Source organism: Mus caroli, unplaced genomic scaffold (assembly GCF_978045245.1).
Source record: "Mus caroli unplaced genomic scaffold, Mus_caroli_1 scaffold_1, whole genome shotgun sequence".
NCBI classification, from domain to species: Eukaryota; Metazoa; Chordata; class Mammalia; order Rodentia; family Muridae; genus Mus; species Mus caroli.
The window spans coordinates 128,601,016-128,621,389 of NW_028227256.1; the positions used below are offsets into that span (position 1 = coordinate 128,601,016).

General features: G+C 50.5%; 1 protein-coding gene across 2 annotated transcripts in view; it reads right to left on the reverse strand.

Moving 5' to 3' along the window:
• Slc60a1 (solute carrier family 60 member 1) overlaps nt 1-17,703 on the reverse strand; it is a 39,738-nt gene extending 22,035 nt beyond the window's left edge. The window contains exons 1-6 of one of the 2 annotated variants that reach the window (XM_021169873.3): nt 17,271-17,703; nt 8,732-8,930; nt 7,050-7,301; nt 3,362-3,527; nt 2,852-2,967; nt 1,687-1,860 (exon numbers count right to left, since the gene is read on the reverse strand). In XM_021169873.3, coding sequence (XP_021025532.1) covers nt 1,687-1,860; nt 2,852-2,967; nt 3,362-3,527; nt 7,050-7,301; nt 8,732-8,930; nt 17,271-17,500 — 1,137 coding nt within the window. In that variant the 5' untranslated portion in view covers nt 17,501-17,703. The remainder of the gene's footprint in view (nt 1-1,686; nt 1,861-2,851; nt 2,968-3,361; nt 3,528-7,049; nt 7,302-8,731; nt 8,931-17,270) is intronic. The other variant, XM_021169864.3, reaches the window with a different exon arrangement.
• Nucleotides 17,704-20,374: the final 2,671 nt, after the last annotated feature.

Sequence of the window (20,374 nt, forward strand, 5' to 3'; positions counted from 1 at the left end):
GTTCAGAGCAGTAAAACCCTAACTAAGACAAGGGTCTTGTCATAGCTGCTTTAACCTATCTGTGGGAGGACCCTGTGTGTGTGTGTGTGATCCTTAGGTCACTGGAGGCATGCTGATGAAGGGACTGTGCTGCTTCCCCTCTGTCCTCTTTCCTGGCTTATGATGACATTAATGACATGCCCAGCCCTACTCCAGTCTTTGCTATCCAGTATTGCATAACTAGATCTTAGACTAGCATACCCCAGAGTGAGAGCCAGAGTAACCCTTTTCCCTTTATAATCACCTTAAGCAGTCACTGTACCGATGGATATGGTCCTTGCATCCTGTTTCCTCCACCCAGGAAGGTCCTGGCCTCACTGCCAATGAACCATCAGGGAGTCTTTCCGTTTAGCTCCGCCCTCATCCAAACCCCTCCCCTCCTCAACTTTTCTGCACTGTCTCCCTGACTAAAACCAGAAGCATTTTATTTACTTATTTACTGTTTATTTATTTAGAGACAAATTCTATGTAGCCCAGACTGACCTTGAACTCAATCATCCTGTCTCCCCTCCCCACAAGTGCTAGGATTGTAGGGGCCCACTGCCATTATACCTAGCTGAGAAGTCTCCCTCTTTTCCTTCCTTCCTTCCTTCCTTCCTTCCTTCCTTCCTTCCTTCCTTCCTTCCTTCCTTCCCTCCTTCTTTCCTTCCTTTCTTCCTTCCTCCCTCCCTCCCTCCCTCTTCCTTCCCCCCTCCCTCCCCCCTCCCTCCCTTTCCTATGAATGGGTGTTTTGCCTGCATATATGTGCACCACATCCACACAATGCCTGAGAAGGATAGAAGAGGGTGTCGGGTACCCTGGAATTGGATTTACAGTTGTGAGCCATCATATGGGTGCTAGCAATGGAACCCAGGTCCTCTAGAAGTGCAGCCAATGGGCCATCTCTTCAACTTGGGAAGTGTTTTCTTACTGTGAATTTCCTAGAACAGTAGTGAGTTCTCCATCCCTGGAGGTATTTTAACATACACTGATGGGTGTGTCACAGAAGTGACACACTGATGGGTGTGTCACAGAAGTGATCCAATCCTTGGTGGGAGGTCGAATTAGGTGTACCCGAGGGATTCTGTAATCTGGAGTCCTTTGTCACAGTGACATAGACAAACATCAGACACAGATCTTAATCCATACTTGACCCAGACCTTGCTCTCAGCCAAGCCAGTTCCTTTGCCTGGCTGCAGGCTAGTCTGGCCATCTGAGAATCTCCTGGAGAGCTGCCAAAGGCAAATCTCCAGTCAGGCCAGGTGCACTGACGCCAGCACCTTGCTCCGCTGGCCACAAGGCTCCAAACAGCTGGATGCTTTGAGAAAGGCAGGAGAACCAAAGCTGAGACCTCCATCCCTCCTAATCCTTGTAGATGTAGCTGGGGTCTGCTTTCCAATCCATTGTAATCACCCTTGGTCCCTTCTGGTCAAGCTTTGAAGGATGGAAAATCAAAGGCCCAGACAGGGAAGGGACCTTTCCAAGGCTACACGAATAGGCTCCTCATCCGTAGTCTCCATCTTTCCTGTGCCAGTATCCCACTGCTCCATTTCTGTCTCCTTACTGTTCAGGCAGAATACGGTCCTGAACAAATGTCTCGGGCAGTGGTAAAGCCCAAATGACAGATTCTGTTTCTAAGAAGGAAAAGGAGGCCACTTGTCCACTTACCACATTGATGAACACCATGGTGGCTGGCCTCATTCTTGAGGAGACTGGGATGGAGATGAACCTGCCCAGAGTGATGAAACCCCAGAAGAGGCTAGGGAGGTAACCAGCTGACTTGTGTCCAATAGAGAGCGGCTTCTCCACAGCATAGCTGTACACAAAGGCCGAATAAGCACCCTGTGGAGAGTGAAGAGAGAGCAACCTTCACTCAGAACACTACTGCCTCAGCTGGGGCAGGAGTGGGGAGGGCAGCAGAGGCCAACTAGTCCTGTCACTAGTGGCTCAGCCCAAGATGCCCCAGGAGCTAAGATCACATGGTACACTCACTCCCAAGCTGAGGACAGAATGGCTGCCATGGCGGCACCTGGGATTTTGCTGGTCCCCATGGGGTTCCCCACAGGGCCTGAACAGACAGGCGTGGCTAGAAAGAAAGGAGCTTAACCTCTTATTTCACAGATGAAGGAAACAGAGGAGACAGGTCCAAGTGAACTAGGTCTGCTATGAGCTGGGGGCGTGTGAATAGAGCCTTCTCTTAGGACTGTTCCTCCTTCAGCAGTCAGTCACTCAGCCATGCAAGACTGCCCTAAGTTAGGAGACTTCAGGAAAGGATTCTAAAAAGAGTAACAGAGGCCACCCACTGAATGGACACCTGGCCTGGAATGTGGCTTGTTTGTGACATTAGCTTGCAAAGCCCCATTTGTACCACATGCCAAGAAGCCGAGTACCCCAGAGTTCATAGAGTGTGGCCTCTCACAGAACAAGAGGGCTGCAAGCTTTCAAAAAAAAGTGGGTCACAGCCGGGTATGGTGCATTTGGGAGAATGAAGAGTTCAAAGCCAGCCGAGGCTACATTCTACCCTGACCCAAACAAAGCAAAGCAACCAAAACTGAAAAAGCTTGGGTCACATAGAGTTGGGAACAAGACACCAGACAGACCCCTTTCTAGAATCAACAAAATAAAATCAATGGCGAGGACAGAGGAGTCCTGACTCTAGGGCTGCGAGCCCTGTGGGGGATGGGCGGGACACTGGTTCACTGCACTGCAGTGAAGTTTATGTGCAATGCAATGTCCCTGCGGACCTCCATGTGCTTCTGTCCCCTTGCAATTCCAGACTTGGGTAACAGGGTAGAGGCCTCTCAGTAGAGCGTGCCTTCGGAGGAAGGCTCACCATCATCCCGTCTGTCATGAACAGGACCAGAGCTGCCGTGATGTGGATGGCGAAGAAAGAGCACGGGGCTCCCCGGAAGTTCTTCCTCTGGCAGCAGCTGAACAGGTCCTCCTGCCCTGAAGGAGGCACAGAACAGCAGGGCCGAATCAACCTCTGCTCCCTGTCCCCTGTTCACCCAGTCTGGACAGTCCCAACAGGGGCTGCTTGCTGCCTTCACCTCCTCTAGCTTCCAGGAACCTGTGAGGAACAGCCACTGTTCTTTGCCCTCTTTTGGTGGAACTAAGGATCACAGAGATCAAGAGACCCTCCCCTTAAAGGTAACCCAGGAAGAGTGGGTAGGATGGAGGCTCTGCATGCCCTTTTCATTCTTTTGACCAGCTGGCTCCATCACTTACCTCAGAGTCTGCCAGGACCAAAGATTGTTTCTCACCACTAGCCCTAGGGTCTAGGTTCATCTTCTGGGTGTCCTAGGACACTAAGGCAGCCAGAATAGATTACAAGAGCACGCACCTGAGTGTGGCTGAAACTTGGGGGCAAGTGAGGAGGTGTCTTCCTTCTCAGCAGGCCGGGTCTCCAGTGCAAGCTCATCCGCAGACAGGAGCAGTGGCTTCCTCTGGGCGCAGGTCAGCAGCCGCTCCTTGGACAGCAGGAACAGAACAGCCAGGGGCACTGGGAGCTGAGGGCAGTAGAGGGTCAGGAGGGCCTGGCCTGCTATATTTGGACCATGCTGCAGGCTCCCAGTCCAAGGTGTCCACCTCGCCAAAAAGTCTTTGCCGGCCCAGAAGCCAGGCGTGTGGATACCACATAGGCTTGGTGCGAGCACTGCTGGCCCTGGCCACACCCATTCTCCACAGGTGATAGAGAAGCCTTTCAAAGCCTGCACTCGCAAGGGTCTTCTGCTACTGCTAGGCCGGGTGCTGGGTGATTACCACTCTTTTTCCCAACACTACTGTCACAGCTCTATAAAATGTGATTGGGGGTGTGTCTCGAAAGATGGCTCAGTAGTTAAGAGCACTTCCTCTTCTTGAAGAGAGGACCTGGATTCAGTTCCCAGGACCCAAGTGGTGTTTCACAACTGTCTGCAATTCTAGTTCCAGGGGATACAACACTCTTTTCTGGCCTATACAGTCACCACGCATACACAAGGTACACTTATATGCAAATAAAATACTTATACAGCTCATATAAGTTTTGAAAATGCAATCAGGAGGCAGAGGATATGGTTCAGTGGATTTGCCTAGCCCGGATTTTATCTCCAATATTACCAAGGGGTGGAAAAAAGGTACTGAAAAGATTTTAATCCTATTTTTCAGATAGGGCAAATGGGGCTCCAAGTTATTATACAGCAACACACTATTAGAACTGAAAGAGACTAGGGAGGTAAACTGGGCACTCAAGGGAGTGCAGGGTCCCCACCACACAGCTAGCACTGACATTCATTCTGGCCTGCATGTCCCTACCTCTGAGCTGCTGAGGTGATGGTATATCTGCAAAGGGTACTGAGCTCTGGTAGGAGCTCAGTGACTAAGCTAGAAAGCACAGGCACCGGTTAGCGCCTATTCCCCCTCCCGCTGCCCAGCTCTCTGCTCTTCACACTGAGCCACTCAGTCCCAACAGTGCTCTTTAGACCAACAGAAGACTCCTCCCACTTTAGAGGTTGCCTGGAGAAGCAGCCACTAGGCTTCCCTCAGGTATCCCTGCCCAGGCCTAACCACCTTCACTGCCACGAAGTTCTTTATCAGGTCTAACTGCTGTCCTTCCTGCTTGGGCTGTAACCTGCCTCCTTTGCTTAGAAAGGAGCAGAAGGCCAGTGAGCCACCAGAAAGTTCCGGAAATGCTCAAGGGTGGCCATAAATGGGCCAGGCAGGAATGGAAGCCAAACAGACACCCAACCTGGCTGTGCATTGCTCTTAAGGAGCCCCTTGAAATCCCTAAGAAAGCCACCCAAGCCCATGCTGACACCTCCCTGTGTTGATCATGAGAGAGGCCCTTTCCACACTCAAAGCCAGTCAAGGGCACAGTTAGGTGCGGGGGCCACATACCTGGAGTCTCAGCTACTCAAAAGACAAGAGCATAAGATCAGCCAGGTGTGGGGACACAGTGTGGTCCCATTTTACGGTTTACAACCACTGAGTCAAGTTCAAACAGCCCTTGGTAGCTGTAATGCCACACACAGAGCCCTGCATGGCAAGAGACCTGTGTCTCTGCACTGGGGGGGGGGGGGGAGTCTAAGCCTTATGGGGGAAGACTCCGCCCTTCCCCCAGTAACTGGGGGAACAGGAAGCACACATAGAGGTTTCAGCAACAGAAAGCCTGAGGGAAGGCCAAGGGGAAACTGGAGGCCTTTCCAGGGAGGTGGTGAAGGGAGAGGCTTCGTAGCAGATTGGCTGGCAGGAACACCCAGCTTTTATAGGAATCCCATTCAGGGACACCAGTGCCACCCTGAAAGCCAGCCAAATGCCGGGCAGGGCAGGTGTGTATGTGTGAGAGCATAAGGAAGTGGCTGCACTCACTGCTGGATTCCTTCAGTGGTTGGCTACTTCCGGTCAGACACAAACAAATAAGGCAAGTCCCAGGAATCCTGTAGCAAGCAGCCCCTCCAGTCTGGACCTTAGTGGGGAGAACAGACCCTGGACCTGTGCAGAGAGAGCTTCCTGCCTGCCGAGCCCTAGCATTGAGGCCGAAGAGCTGGGACCCTTCCCTTAGCAAGAACCCCTTAGAGGACCCAGGTTCAAAGCTGCCGTGATCCAAAATGGTGGCCACTGGCCTGAAAGAGTCAGAGGAAAGGGAAAGGGAAAGGGAAAGGGAAATCTTGCTGAGGGTCTCACTGTCTTCCCAACCCTACTTAGGAATAGGGCTGTGGGATTGGAGGCAGTGGGCCTCTGCTGAGACTCGGCCTCTCTCCAGCTCCTTATCAGGACCTCAGGGAGGTGAGACATCCCTCAGCATGCCTAATACAACTCTGGAGGGTACTTAGGGCCCTTTCACGACTGTATGTATTCTTTTGTGGCACCTCAGTAGCCAGCTGCCTCTAGAGGACCAGGTAGGCCTACTACAGGGAGGCCCTGGGTCAAAGTAAGTGCCACACAGACTCTCTGTCCCCCAGCCAGGCTATTGGCCCCCTGGAATATCCTCATTTCCAGCCCCCTGATGGGTCAGAGCCAGGAGGAGGCAATTAAGGTAGTCTGAGCTGTTATTCCCAAGCCTGGTGGGTAAGGAGGTTCCTAGACTCCTCTCTGCTTCACCTGGGTTAACATGGGATTCTCTTGTGTTACAGAGCCCTGGAGGTGTCTAGATAGAAGCTAGAGTCAGTGTTGACTTGGCCAGATGCACAAAGGGGGCCTGAGGATCTAAGCTGGTCAGAGTCAGGGCTCTCTGCCCTGTTTCGTTTCTTGTTAACTTGACACAAACTGGTGTCACCTGGAAACGGTGAACCTAAACTGAGACAATGTCCCCATGAGATTGGCCCAAGGGCATGTCTGTGGGGCATTTTCATGAATGATGGCTGATGTGGGTAGTGTTACCCACAAGGTGGTGGGTGTAGACCACAGGTAGAACAGGTAGTCCGGGGCTGTTTAAGAAAGCAAGGTGGATAAGCCATGGGGAGTGAGGAAGTCAGCAGTGTTCCTCCCTGGCCTCTGTTTTCATTCTTGCCCTGGTTTCCCTCAGTGATGGTTTCTAAAGTGTAGGCTGGAGTAAACCTTTCCCCCCCGAGTTGTTTTTGGTGTGTGTTTTATCATAGTCACAGATCCAAACTAGGACAGTCTCTCTGCTGTTTCTACCACAGGCTTATCTCTCCAAGGTAGCAGGAACACAAGGAGCAAGTTTACTCTAGAGCCCGTTTACCCCATCAGTGATGAAGTATCCTAGAGAAGCCGCCACCTTCCTTGGCCTCTTGGCCATGGAGGAAAAGGTCTGTTTCTCCACAAGCCCTCAGAGATCTTGGAAGCTGACCCTGATTTTTCACTGTGTAAGTTATGACCACAGCCCTTTGTTTCTTCAGAACTGCTAACTTGGAGTCACAGTGAGGGATATGATATGATGTGATTCCTACAGGCCATCTCTCCCTCCTGTCTGCATACAGTGAACCCTGACATGTTCTGTAAGTCTGAAGATTCTGTGCTATTGACATAAACTGGGCGGTGTGCGCTGTCCCCGCCCCCCAGCTCCCAACCCCACCTGTACTAGTGACACTCACATTGATGAGAGCCATGATCCAGAAGGCATAGGATACGTGGTTCTCGGTCACCTCCTTTGGGGGCAGCCTGGGGATCGTCTGGTTTATCCAAGGCTGGGCTGCTGCGTGATGTTGGCTCAGGACCCGGGATCCATGGCTTCTGGAGGTGGCATTGGCTGTGTTATTAGCAGGAAAGCAGTTGGCCTCTGACAGGAAGGGGTCCGCAATCAGGGGGCTCAGCAGAGCACCAAGGCCCACGAAGAAATGAAGGACCTGGGAGGAGGGGATGAGCACCACTCAGCCTGGCTCAGGACTTGCATCCAGAGGGTACCACCTCCCTCCCCTTTACCTTATATCCCATCCAGGAGTCCCCTGCCTGGCCCTAGAGTTAGGAGGAAGACTCGGGAAGCAGGAGAGAGAAGGAAGAATGTCAAGGAAAGTTGTTTTTGGTGTGTGTTTTATCATAGTCACAGATCCAAACTAGGGCAGTCTCTCTGCCGTTTCTACCACAGGCTTATCTCTCCAAGGTAGCAGGAACACAAGGAGCAAGTTTACTCTGGAGCCCGTTTCACCACCCTTGATGCCTGGGATAACTGGAGTGATTGTGCCAATTCTCCCCTTTATTTCCCCAACCTTAATTCCCACTAGGACTGTCTCCTCATGGTGGTCAATTTCATCATCTTGATTGGATTAAGAAACAACTAGGGGGCTGGAGAGGTGGCTCAGCGGTTAAGAGCTGCTCTTCCAGAGGTCCTGAGTTCAATTCCCAGTAACCACATGATGGCTCACAACCATCTGTAATGGGTTCTGATGTCCTCTTCTGGTGTGTCTGAAGACAGCGACAGTGTACTTACATACATAAAATAAATAAATCTTTAAAAAATATTAAAAGAAAGAAGAAAAAGGAAGGAAGGAAGGAAGGAAGAAAGAAAGAACTAACAAAAGAGAGAAAGAGAGAAAGAGAGAAAGAGAGAGAGAGAGAGAGAAAGAGAGAAAGAGAGAAAGAGAGAAAGAGAGAAAGAAAGAAAGAAAGAAAGAAAGAAAGAAAGAAAGAAAGAAAGAAAGAAAGAAAGAAAGAGAAAAGGAAACACCTAGGGCACCAAGAACGTGCCCTCTGGGTGTGTCTGTGAGGGCATTTCTACAGAAGCTTAACTACTGAGGGAAGACCCAGACCAAATATAGGTGATACCATCCTGTCAGCTGAGGTCCGAGTCTTAATAAAAAAGAAAAAGAAAACTTCTGCTTCCTGGTTGGTGCCCAGGACCGAGCCACTCCTGATAGCATTCCCTCCCCATCATTGTGGACTGTATTTCCCTGAACTTTGAGCCAAAGTCAACTCTCCTTCATTAACTTGCTTTGTGAGGTACCTGGTAACATACACTACATGACTAGAAGGAGAGAGGAGAAGAGGCAAGAGCTGGGAGCCTCAACCCGACTCAGCCTTTCCTGAGTTAGAGAACCGTTGAGCAAGCCCTCAGCCCCACTGCCTTGCCTGGTTAGAGAACTTTTGTTAACACTGGGGTTCCTGGGAGAGGCAACAAGGCAGGCAGGGATCACCCCTGGAGAGATGAGGAAACCCAAACCCAGGCATTGGGTTACTGCTGGTGTATGGCCCAGCTAGTAACTGATCAGGACAGGCTGGGGAGGGCCTGGGGAGCACCCTGTACTTGGCCCACTACCCAGCCTCCCATCGTGTAGCTCACCTGAAGGAAGAAGGCTGAGTCCTTCTGGTATATCCTCACCAACTGCATGTTGGCCACGGTGTCGATGCAGCCCATGGCCAGGCCCGCCAGCGCTATGACCGAGGCCAATACCTTCACGTCATGGCAGAAGGGGATGACAGCAAATACCAGGGAGATGACCAGGGTAGAGGTGAAGAGGGCCCATAACGACTGGGCCAGGCTGGGCAGGGGAGAGCTGGAGTTAGCAGAGGAGCCCAGAGCCTTCCTGGAAGGCCCCTCCTCCCTGCCATTGCTTTGCTACCAGCAGAAAGGGAACTGCTCATGAGCTGTGGGTTGTAAGGAAGGGCAAGTAGCCTCTGGTCCTAAGTACAGCAATGGCTTCTCACGGCTGCTGTGAGTACACCAAATGTCACACTGGTGCACACCCAGGCCAACTAGCATGTTCTGTTGTTTATTCTCTGTAAGCAATTGTATGCAATAATATTCCTGTCCCTCTTGGGGAGGCTATTTTGAGCATCTCAAGGAAACAGTGCCATACATCTATAAATAAAGGTTGGGGAACCAGGATGAGCCTAAGCCTGGTCCTCAGCTGGGTAAGGGTGGGGTAAGGTAAGCCATGTGTGCCCTTCCCACAGGAATTGATGAGAGTTGTACTCCCACGCAAGACCAGGCTGCCAGGACCGAAGCCACAACTCAGAATTTGGTTAATTTAGCGACTCCTCTTTATGGACAGAGGTCAGGGACTATTCCTACTAAGACAGGTCTGAACAGTTCCCAGTTCAGACAGACATCAGAACAGCCCTCCCCAGGCATGCTGAGGGCTGTCCCCATGAGAGATCGATGTCAAGGTCCTGTTGGCAGGGAATTCTGCCTGATACCAAGTGCTCAGAGAAAGGATCTAAGACTTGTGTGTTTTAGGACCAGTCTACAAGCTAAGGTACTGTGTTGGGGGCAGAATTGGGCAGCAAGAAGGTTCTGGAAGTTGTGGAAGAACATCCTCAGATTATGAAAAGGGAGAGGTGGGGCAAGCCAACCTCTGAGGTTCCAGAACACTGGAAGGGAAGGAGGGCGGTCCCTAGAGATGTGGCAGGCTGTCTTTTGTCAACACTTGACTCTGGTCTCCTTGGCACACGGCCATCCCATCTCCTTGTATCTGATTAAAGCCTTTATCAGAAGAGTTCAGTTGATAGCAGTAGTTCGTTATTTTGTTATTTTTCTCATTTCCAGGCTAATCTGGTTGGGGGAGATTGACTGTTCATGACCCCTGTCTGTTCCCTCTTGGAACCTGGGGGTAGACTTGCTTCAAGGCCTGGCTTAATAGGATGGGGGGAAAGTGGCTGCAATTTGGGTGGTCTGTTCGTCTGTTCGCAGGGGACAGACTTGCAAGGGAAGCTCGAAGCTCTCTCTCCCTTGGGTCCTTTTCTGACAGTCCCCAGCCTGACTACCCAGCGGTCCTACTGTGGTGCTTGCTTGTGTTTCTACTTCCTGCTCTGTGGTGGCACACGTCATTTGCCTCTTCCTCTGGACCCAGTACAGAAGGGATACCTATCTAGGTGGAAACGGGAGACCTCTCCTTTCCACTCTCTCCTCCTCTAGCTCCTTTCCTAGTATAAGACAGACAGGCAACCTCCTGAGGACCAGCTTCAGGGATAGCACAAGGCACGACTATGTGTTCCTTCACCAACCCACCACCACCACCACCTCTCTCACCAAGTTCAGTACAAAGGCTCTCTGAGGAACTAATACATTATGTACACCCGTTATCCCAGCACTTAGGAGGCAGGAGGAGGAAGATGGAGAGGTCAGCACCAGCCCGGGCTACATAGCAAGATCATTTATCAAAAATACAAAAGAAACTAAACAATTGGGCATGAGGTGGGAGAGAGAGGCTCAGTGGGAGACTGTGTGCCTTGCGTGTGTCTAGTGGGTACCCCAGGGCTGGAGCTTGTGTGTGGTTCAATGTAGCACTCAGGCTTGCAGCAAAATCCTGAAGGATGGGACCTAAGACCAGTCAATCTGTGACAGGAAGAAACCACAGGGAGGAAGGGGAAGGAAAGGACGGGTAATGGCTGTGTTACTGTGTGCGTGAACGCCACTGGAGTTTGTTCGGTGCCGTAGACTTATTACATCTGAGAATACTAGGAGGTGGACTTGAAGCTTGTGCCCATTTGACCTATGAGTGAACCCAGGCTAGGAGGAAACAGACATGGAAAAATCCCTTCCCTATGTCTCCTGCCAGGACTTGAGCTGTGATTGGAGTCTAGGCTTGCAGCCGGAGTCTGGAAGGCTGACCCCACATTTGTTCTGGGTTCTTGGGCCAAAAAGTAGGCCAGCAGCTTTTCAGGTGCTTTAGGGCTGTGCATGGACATTCCAGAAATCCTTTAGACTAAAACATATTCATTGCCGATATTAAATGGCTGAGGTAATAATAGCCCCTTCCAGGAACATGGGTCACTAAGGATTACAGGGTAATCGTGTTGAAACTGTTTGACATCAAGGATGCGGTGGAGTGTGTGGTCAAAATACTGGGTTCAAGGCTCAACTCTGCCGGATGGCGCGACCCGTGGCAAACCACTACTCCCTATGAGCTTCCGTCTCCTCCACTCTAATTGGAGATAGCAAGTCTTCCTTCTCAAGGCCTCAGGCAACTCCTCTCCAGGGCTCAATCCTTCTTTGCAGCCCTGGGCTTCTTCAGAGTCAATGCAGGACCCAGGCTATGTGCTAGCAAGAGGTCAAGGGCCAGTGCCAACTCTAGGCATCTTCCCGCCTATCTCTGTTCCTGCTGCCATGCGCTCAGAGTGATCCCTGGAGTGATGCAGGAATGTACCAGGAAACCCACCTTCTTCCTGGTCCCACACAGTGGCACAGCTAGAGCTACAGCAGCTAGGACCTGAGAGATCTCACTTTAAAGATCAGGAAACTGAGGACTAGAGGGGAAGAGAGTGGTATACAACTGAGCCCAGGATCTTGACTCCCAGGCGAGGCAGAGACCAGTAGAGTGCCACTGGCCTATCCTCCCCTGGAACTCAGATGTGAATTTGGGTCAGTTAAAGGCATCTCTTTCCTCCAAGGCTTAAGAAACTTGCCAGCAAGCCTGATAAATGGTCAAGTTACTGATTAATGACTCCACTCAGAGTTGTAAATGTGAGTGGAGAGGAGGGACCTGCATCCTCCCTCAGGCTGGCTGTGACTATGGTGGCGTTGCCTGCTGGGCCACTTTGGCTATGTGACCTTGAGAAGGCTGCTAACCCCCTTTCAGCAAGGGTTGCCAGGTACACATGTGACCACCTTGGGGTGTCCCTGCCTTGGGCACCTGTTCTTGGCTTGCTGGTACTGTAAAAAAAAGAGGCAGGGCTGCATGGCTCCATACAGGCAGGGCTTACTTCTGCCCTCTCCACCCCCAGATGGGGTAGAATGCTGCTGAGCCCCAACTTCACACTGCCTGCCTCTGGGATAGCATATTCTCCTCAGGAACCCCCTCTCCGCAGCAGAGATGACAGGGTCTCACCTTTCTCGTGGAAAGGGCTGGAGGACAGAATGGAGTAAGTCACAGTGGGCCACCTATCAACCTCAAGGGGACAGAGAGCCCATCCTTCAAGGAACTACAATCAGTGAGCAATTTTCTCTTAGCCAATGGGGGCAAGGAAGGTTCCCTATAACACAGTTACCTCAGGCCCCCATGCTGATGCTTCAACCTGTTCATGGTCCCACGTTGGGGAGGCAGGACTGCCTGTTTGATTCAGGCTGCGGCTCACCGGGTATGTGAGAAGTGCCTTACACCCAACCTTAGGCCTGACTGCCTACAACACTTCTCACCCTCTTCCTGACATGCCTGACCTGTTCCTCAGGAGCCAGTTCCTAATGTCACCTCCTCAAAGTGGCCTACCCAGAACACCTAGCTGGAGCAGCCATAACTCAGCTCTGCCCTCTTGTCCACCTTTCAGCCTGCTACAAACCTTGCTAGAAACATGTTAGATGTGCTAGAGCCCTAAAGGGAATTCAGCACTAGGCAAGTTCTTATTTAGAGACATCTCAAAACCAGTCTTAGTGGTGTATGACTGTAATCCCAGTCCGTGGGAGATGGAGATGGGAGGATCAGGAATACAGAGTTATAGGATAGCCCCTATCCTAGTTCACCGTCACATACTGCCCTCCAGAATGGACACTTGGCAGGAGCAGGGACCTTGTCCGGAGCCCTCACCCCTGAATCAGCGTATGGCTTAAGAAGCATTTATTGAATGAATCAGCTAATTCGTGGGATGAGTTCTGAGATGTTTTATAATTAAAACTTTGATACGTGGTTTCTATACTATCAAATCCAACTATTTAAGTATACAACTCACTTTTCTTTTCCTATTGTGAGGAGTGAGCCCATTACTATAGTTTAAGCACTGAGATTTGTGTATTTTGTTTTTGTGAGATAGGGTCTCATTATATAGTCAAGGCTTGCCTAGAACTCACAATCCTCCTGCCATAACAGCTCCCCCGACCCTTGCCTACCCACCATACCAAGTGCTGGCATTATGGGCATGTATTGCTGCATCCAGCTTAAATTTAAAGTATTTCTGTCACCTCAGAGAGAAACCCTATATCCATCATCAGTCACCCCTGTGTGCTTCTTCTTACCACTTACTACAAGGCTTTTTTTTTTTTTTTTCCCACTCCAGATCCTGTGCACTGGACAGCTCATGTGAACACTCTATGTGGTCTGTCATTACTGGCTGGTTCCTGCCCAGCGCTTTGGCTGAATGAGACACCCTGTAAGGATGGCTCCATAGGCTGCCTGACCCTTTCTTTATTCATGCCATATTTTATTTACCTGGCCATTTGCTTATGAAAATATACCTTATTTCCACTTATTTATTATGAGCAATGTTGCCATGAACATCCATGGATACATTTTTGTGTGGACAAATGTTTTTACTTCCCTTGGGGATAGTTGCTGGGGACAAATTCTCAACTAGTCCAGGATGGTCTCAAACTCCTTATGTAGTGGAGGAAAACCTCTGTATTCCTGATCCTCCCATCTCCATCTCCCACGGACTGGGATTACAGTCATACACCACTAAGACTGGTTTTGAGATGTCTCTAAATAAGAACTTGCCTAGTGCTGAATTCCCTTTAGGGCTCTAGCACATCTAACATGTTTCTAGCAAGGTTTGTAGCAGGCTGAAAGGTGGACAAGCTGATGAAGGAGCAGAGGCTTTCTAGAACTGAGGCCAATCAGAGCCCAGTCCAGGGAGGAGAACTGTCAGTGCTTTGTTCCAGGGTCTGCAAGGGCCCAGTGACGTGAGATGCAACCGGACTGCGGAGCCGGCTTTGAGGAAGGGTATGAAGACTCTGTTTGCTACAAAGGCTTGCAGGAGAGGCATTCTTAGCTGATACCAGGCAGCTTGGGATTTGAAGATAAGGAATTCAACTTATAAGAACAGATAAAAAAGGTATCAATTGGCAGATGTAGACATCAAGAACCACTTAGTATAGGTGAGAAGCTATGGAGAGGCTGGGAGTCTTTGGAAAAGATCTCAAATCATGTATCTATTGATGTCCCTGAGATAAGAAAGTTTCTCAGTTGCCCTGAGTGGTTAGACAGGTCCCACAAAACCAGAAAAAAAAAAAAAACCACCACCAACAAAACTCCTAACTTTTTGTCTAAATACCTATTACCTCTTTTGTAAACCACAAGCCTAGCCACCCTGCCAAACAGGTAGCTTTCTAAGTCTCTTCTCGAGATTTCCTCTTTGTGCTCAACAAGAGTTTTCCAAGGGACGTTCTAGTTCAGGTTCTTCCTCCTGCTGGGCCTGCAGATGGCCTGCTTTAAAGGTCAAAGTCTTTGTCTCTGCTAAGAGTAGGGAAGGAAGACTGGTGTTGCCCTAAGGACCTACCCCAATGCCTGCCCCACAGAGGTGTCTAGAAGGCCCCTGTGGGGCAGAGCTCTCAGATTAGGCTAAGCAGTAGATAGCACTTAAGCAGAACGCTAAAGAAAGGCAGTCTGGTGTGTCACTCCCACACCAGTCTCTATACAGCTGGTCCTTGAGATTTGTTAAGGCAATCCCCTATCCCCAGTGCCAGCCTGGCACACTGACTGGTAATCACTTAAGCTGAAAAGCACTTCCTTGCAGGGACATTAGCATTTCAACAGAGACAGGCAAGGCCACATGAGGGCTGGCAGAGCTTCTGTTCATGTTGGGGGTGGGGATGGGGAGATGAACCAGAGTTAACCAGGTGGGTGATGTCCTTGCTGACACTCAGGGACTTCCCCTCTTTCCCACCAGAACCCTGCTTCCCTCTTCATCAAACAACACGGTTCCTGGTGACATTTTTGTCTTGAAGCTGTGAGCGCTAAAGCTCAGAATTTAAATTTGAACCACCAGGAGCCCTACCCAGCTCTGGAGGATCCCAACAAGAGGCCAGGAGGCTCACATTGCCTTCCCAGGCACTGCTAGTGCTCAGGAATACTCAGCCCATGAAGACCCACAGGATACCCATCTCTTGCATGAAGCTCAGTTATAGAGCAGCCGTTGACACACATAAGGCACGAGCCACTGCCAAGGCATCTGGGACTATAGTCAAATGCCCACGTTCAAACCCTGGAACTATGCAATATCAGACAACGTGCCTCTGCCTCCTCCTTCCCGCCTTTCTTTTTCTTTCTTTTTAACTGCTTGAGATAGAGTCTTGCTATGTAGCCCAGGCTGGCCTCCAACTCAAGATTCTCTTGACTCAGCCCCCAGAGTTGGGATTAGTGCCCATAGCTAAATCTCTTAACCCTTCTGTGTCTCCACTTCCTCCTGTATAAAATGGAGATAACAACATTACTTTGCAGGGCTGTGATGACAACCAGATGGGTTGCTAGAAGACCTTTTGCACAATGGTTAGTTACTATTGTTGACGTTGTGGTTTCCTGCTGCAGGGTTCCCTCTCTGTTGCCTATTCAGAGCTTTGGTGGATAAGAAATCTAGAGGGAGGACCAAAGCCAGGGAGAGATGGCCCAGTTAGGGGTATATTGCTTCCCATTTCAGAAAAGTGGGCTTGCCAACCCGTCCCTTAGAATGATCCTCATTCACCTTCCTGTTTGAGCTACATATGTTCCTAAAACATTCTAGGAAAGAGCATAACCCAGCCTATCTGTGAGGGTCGGGAGTGTGGTCCAGCACCAGGGAGCTTATCTGGGATCCATTACCAGCACCCCCGAACAACAACAACAAACAACAACAACGGACCCCCTCCCAGCACTTCCAAACATCAACAGTACCCCTCCTCTGACATTCAGAGATAACCCCTCCTCCTTTTCATGAATTTTCTAGCTGAACATATCTTCAGAATTCCTGTAGATCTGATTCTATCCCAAACCCACAAAGTGCTAATAGGCACAAGGAGACTTTCATCTGAGAATTCTTGCATTTGCAAAAGGATGTAGGGGAAATGAAAATAGTCACTCTCCAGTTGCTGAGGTGCAGCAGGCTCTGGAATGCTTAGACTGGGGTCCATTTTATACTGAGACCTGTGTTGCATCTTCCCACAGCTGCACACCTGGAGGACTGAGCCCTAGAGCCCTTTGGCCTAGAATGGCCTCTGCACAAGATCTTTTATTCTATCTATCTATCTATCTATCTATCTATCTATCTATCTATCTATCGATCGATCTGGTTTTGCAACAGACCTCCCAATTGTGGTTTTGCAGTCCAGATAATTGCTCCTTTAGGAAGTAGAACGAGGAAGACCACACAGCAGCCTCTGGTGTGCAAACCATTCATTCCTCCGTTCTAGGTCTCAGTTCTAGGTCTATGCCTGGCTGTACAGAGACTGAAGGCTGCTGCCTTTCTAGAAATATCTTCAGAGGGGTTCCTATACCAGAAAAATGGGGCTCTGCACGGCACCCAAAAGGGTAATATTCTGAGTGCCAGGGAGAGACCAGAGCTCTGTCCTGACAGAAGCCAGGGAGAAGTAACAAGGTGGAGGGATACATTAGGGGTATTCTGGGAACTAGAGGTAGAGGATGGATGAAAGGCTCTACACTTCTCTACCTGGCCCAAGGGCTCAGCCTCTGCAGGCTAATGCTGCAGCCGAGTCCTGTCTCCCTTAGGAGATCCCAGGAGCCTCACCATCTTGGTAAAGGGATCAACTGTATCAATTGATGTGGACCTATTATGAGTGGAATCACCAATGGGTTCCTAGTCAAACCACAGGCCAGCCCTGTCACTGAGAACTGTCCCCTGAGCTGGCACCGCCAACTGTCTTCCCCTCAGTGCCAATTCCACCTCCGGCGCCGAGGCTACAAAATCTCAGAGGAACAGAGCAATAAGGGTCTTACGCATCTCTGTACATTCCATCACTCCTTGGCTGGTGGGCTCGGTGAGCGAGGGCGAAAGGGTTCTGAGCTCTCTCGGGGACAAGTGAGACAAATACATAGCCCAGATGTCACCTTCAGTCCCGAGAGAGTTTTCCGGGAGAGCTTGTAGTGGGGGAGGGAGGCAGCCCCTGGGCTAAGATCCAGCCCAGCTAGGCAGGTGGTCACTGTTGCGGGGATGTGGAGGGGCGTGCGGGGCGCGACACTCACGTCCTCTTGAAGACACCCCCGAGGGCGCTGCCCAGCAGGAGGCAGAGCTGCTGCGAGAAGAAGACCCAGGAGATCTGGGGCAACGAGCTGTGCGTCTGGCAGCGCAGGTCCAGAAGCGTGGGCCCCAGGAAGGCGATGCACAGGCCGAAGCTGAAGAAGACGCTCCAGTAGGTGAGCGTGGGCTGTAGGTTGCGGCGGAGCAGCTCAGACACCCGGCCGTCGCAGCCCATGGCTCGGCCGGCACCTCGCAGCGAGCCCAGGGCCGAGTGCGGCGGCCAACCGGAGGCCGGGCGGGGAGGAGAGGAGAGGAGGGGAGCGCCGCGCGGCTGCCCCGCCCTCGGCCAGCGCGGGGACGCCTGGAGGTCCGGGGCGTCGCGGACGCACGTGTCCCGCCGCCGGGACCGCCCCGCCTCGCTTCACGTTCCTGGGGGCCCCACGTTGGTTAACTCACCCGGGAGCGCGACCCGCCAGCTAGTGCTAAAGGCGCCTCGTGCCCTACACCGCGCAGCCTTTCAGCCTGGCGATCTGAATCCACATCACTTGGTCTTGGGGTGCTGCCTGTGGACTTCTGGTCTGCCAGCGCCGCTCTCTACCTCCCATGCCCTACTCTCTAAAAGAAGTCCTATTGTACATGGCTTTCTTGTGGCTTTCATTTGGAACCTCAAGGGATCCGGTACACTGTCATTTGGAAAAACAAAAGCAAAAACACCAAACACTCCCAGAAACTTGGACATTCTTTTTACTGCTTTTAGGTTCTGGGATTGACCCCAAGGCCTATAACATGCTAGGCAAGTATCCCCAGTCCTAGAAATTTAGGTCTTCTCCATTCTATGCTTTGGGGTGCGGGGGTATCACCCTGCACCTGTTCCATCACAGGTGAGGAAAGCAGTAAGACCAGGCTCTGTTTGGGGCTCTATTTCTCCTTCCCAATGCAGTGAGGGAGGGCAGGAACCCCAGGACTCACAGAGGAATTCTGAAATGATCCTCCAGGCAGAGTTCTCTTCCCACTTGAAAATGCCTTGACAGGGTGGAAGGGTTGTTTACACTCCAAGACCCTGATACCGACCCGACACCCCCACAGCCCTGGACAGTGGTGTGTGGTCCTGCTCCTGAGGGAGTTAGGATCCGGTGCCCACACCAGAACCTAGGAGCACAGCAGTTAAGGGCCTTCAGTGTCTCCTCTGCCAAGTGTCTTAATGGTGGTGGAGGTTGTGACATGGGTGACCCCCATGATACCTTGGCGTGAAGTGGAGATAATCAATTTCCTGAGCAGGGACACTACCTCAGAGTGCTACCCCATACCTGTCCTGGATGGTGCATCAGAGGAAGGCTCCAGTTTAAGTGTCCCTCTGGCTCATTTACTCCATGGGTGATGGCATAGACTAATTTAATGGCAGTAAGGGTGGGATTTATAGTACATGAAATAAGGTACAAAGTTATCACCTGAAAAAAATATATTCATTAGCCACTGCTGTGAAGTTCTAGAGGAACAGCAGCTCAGAGATGGGAAGGGTGACCTGGGGCTCAGACTCTTATCTCCTCCCAATTCTCCCTGTGGTAGCTTGATAGCTTTCTTCTATTGATGGAGACTTTGCTTGCCGTTTACTTTTCATTTCTTAAAACATTGTTTTTAGATTTGTTTATTTTATGTATGCGTCACCTGTCTGTATGTCTGTGTACCATGTGCATGCCTGAAGCCTATGGAGGTCAGAAGATGGGGTCAGATTGCCTGAAACTGGAATTACAAATATTCGTGAGCCACCATGTGGGTGCTGGGAATCGAACGTGTGTCCTCTGCAAGAGCAGCCAGTGCTTTTAACTGCTGAGCCATCTCCGCAGCTCCTGCTTGGCCCACTCCCACTGTGCATCAGCTGTGGGGAGGATGAGTCTTGCCCTGAACTGAAACGGTCCTCCTTGTAACTGTTACCCAGAGCCTCCCACTCTGCACCTGTTAGCTCCTCCCTCCGCCACATGATCTGCATGCAGGGACTTCACAATGCCATCTGGACACAGGGATTTTATGTCTCCAGGTAGAGTACCTGGAACCTTTGTGATTTTTCTAGATGATGCATACCAGCAACATCGCCCTACTGTCTGGCTTCTCGGCCACAATGGCGATGAGCCTGGTAACAGTGATGCAGCCCCAGTCTGGCCTGGGGTGCTAGGAATCGTTTCTAGTTTGATCTGAATAGTTGACTTTCAGAGACTGACACTTCCAATATATTGCTTTTTTTTTTTTTTTTTTTGGCAAGCTGAGCAATTTGAGCTAAATAAAAGCCAAAAGCTTTAAAATGTTTAAAATAAAGACCCAGTAATTTGTATTTTGCCCTCTTCTCCCTACCCCTCCACCCCTTCCCTTTCTCTTCCTTTTTTCTTTCCATTTTGTTTGTTTGTTTGTCTATCTGTTTTCCCATTTGGTGCTAAAGACCAAACTCAGGGCATTATCTATTCCATGCTACATGCATGTTGTCACTGAGCTAAATCCCCTGCCTTCCCTGAACCCTGTCTTTCCCTTCTCGCCTCAGCATGGGGAGAGGATTCTGTGGAAATCCCTTAGCAGCAATAAGGCCAGGTTACAAAAGGAGCCATCACCCACCTCATAAAGGAAGAGTGGGGACCAGAACACACCTGGCTGTACTTCCATGTGAGATAACAACTGTCCCCTCATTTGGACTCCGGGACTGTCTCCAGAACCGGTCACTTCCTGACAACCACTTAAAAGCTCTTAAGATTGTGTAAACATATCTTTTCTCTCCTCCTCGACAGAAAAAGAGACACCTAAGTTTCCAAGTACCATTTGGTTGGGTAGGTTATCACACCCCTGGGATTTCACTCACACGGGGGTTCAGCCTTTTATCCTATTTAATGCCTCTTGGTTTATTCTAACAAACTTCCAAAGGACAGAGGGAGATCTCCCTTGACCCCTACATCACCCAGTTAGAAACATCTGTAAAAGTTTACTGGGCTGCACACTTAAGCTGTAGGCATTTTATCATGTGTAAGTTATACCGTAATAAAGTCGTAATAAAGGAAAGCAAGCAAGAATGAGGTGAACACTGCCCGCTCTCCAAATCTGTACTCAGCCTCCTTACAGAGGGAGACTG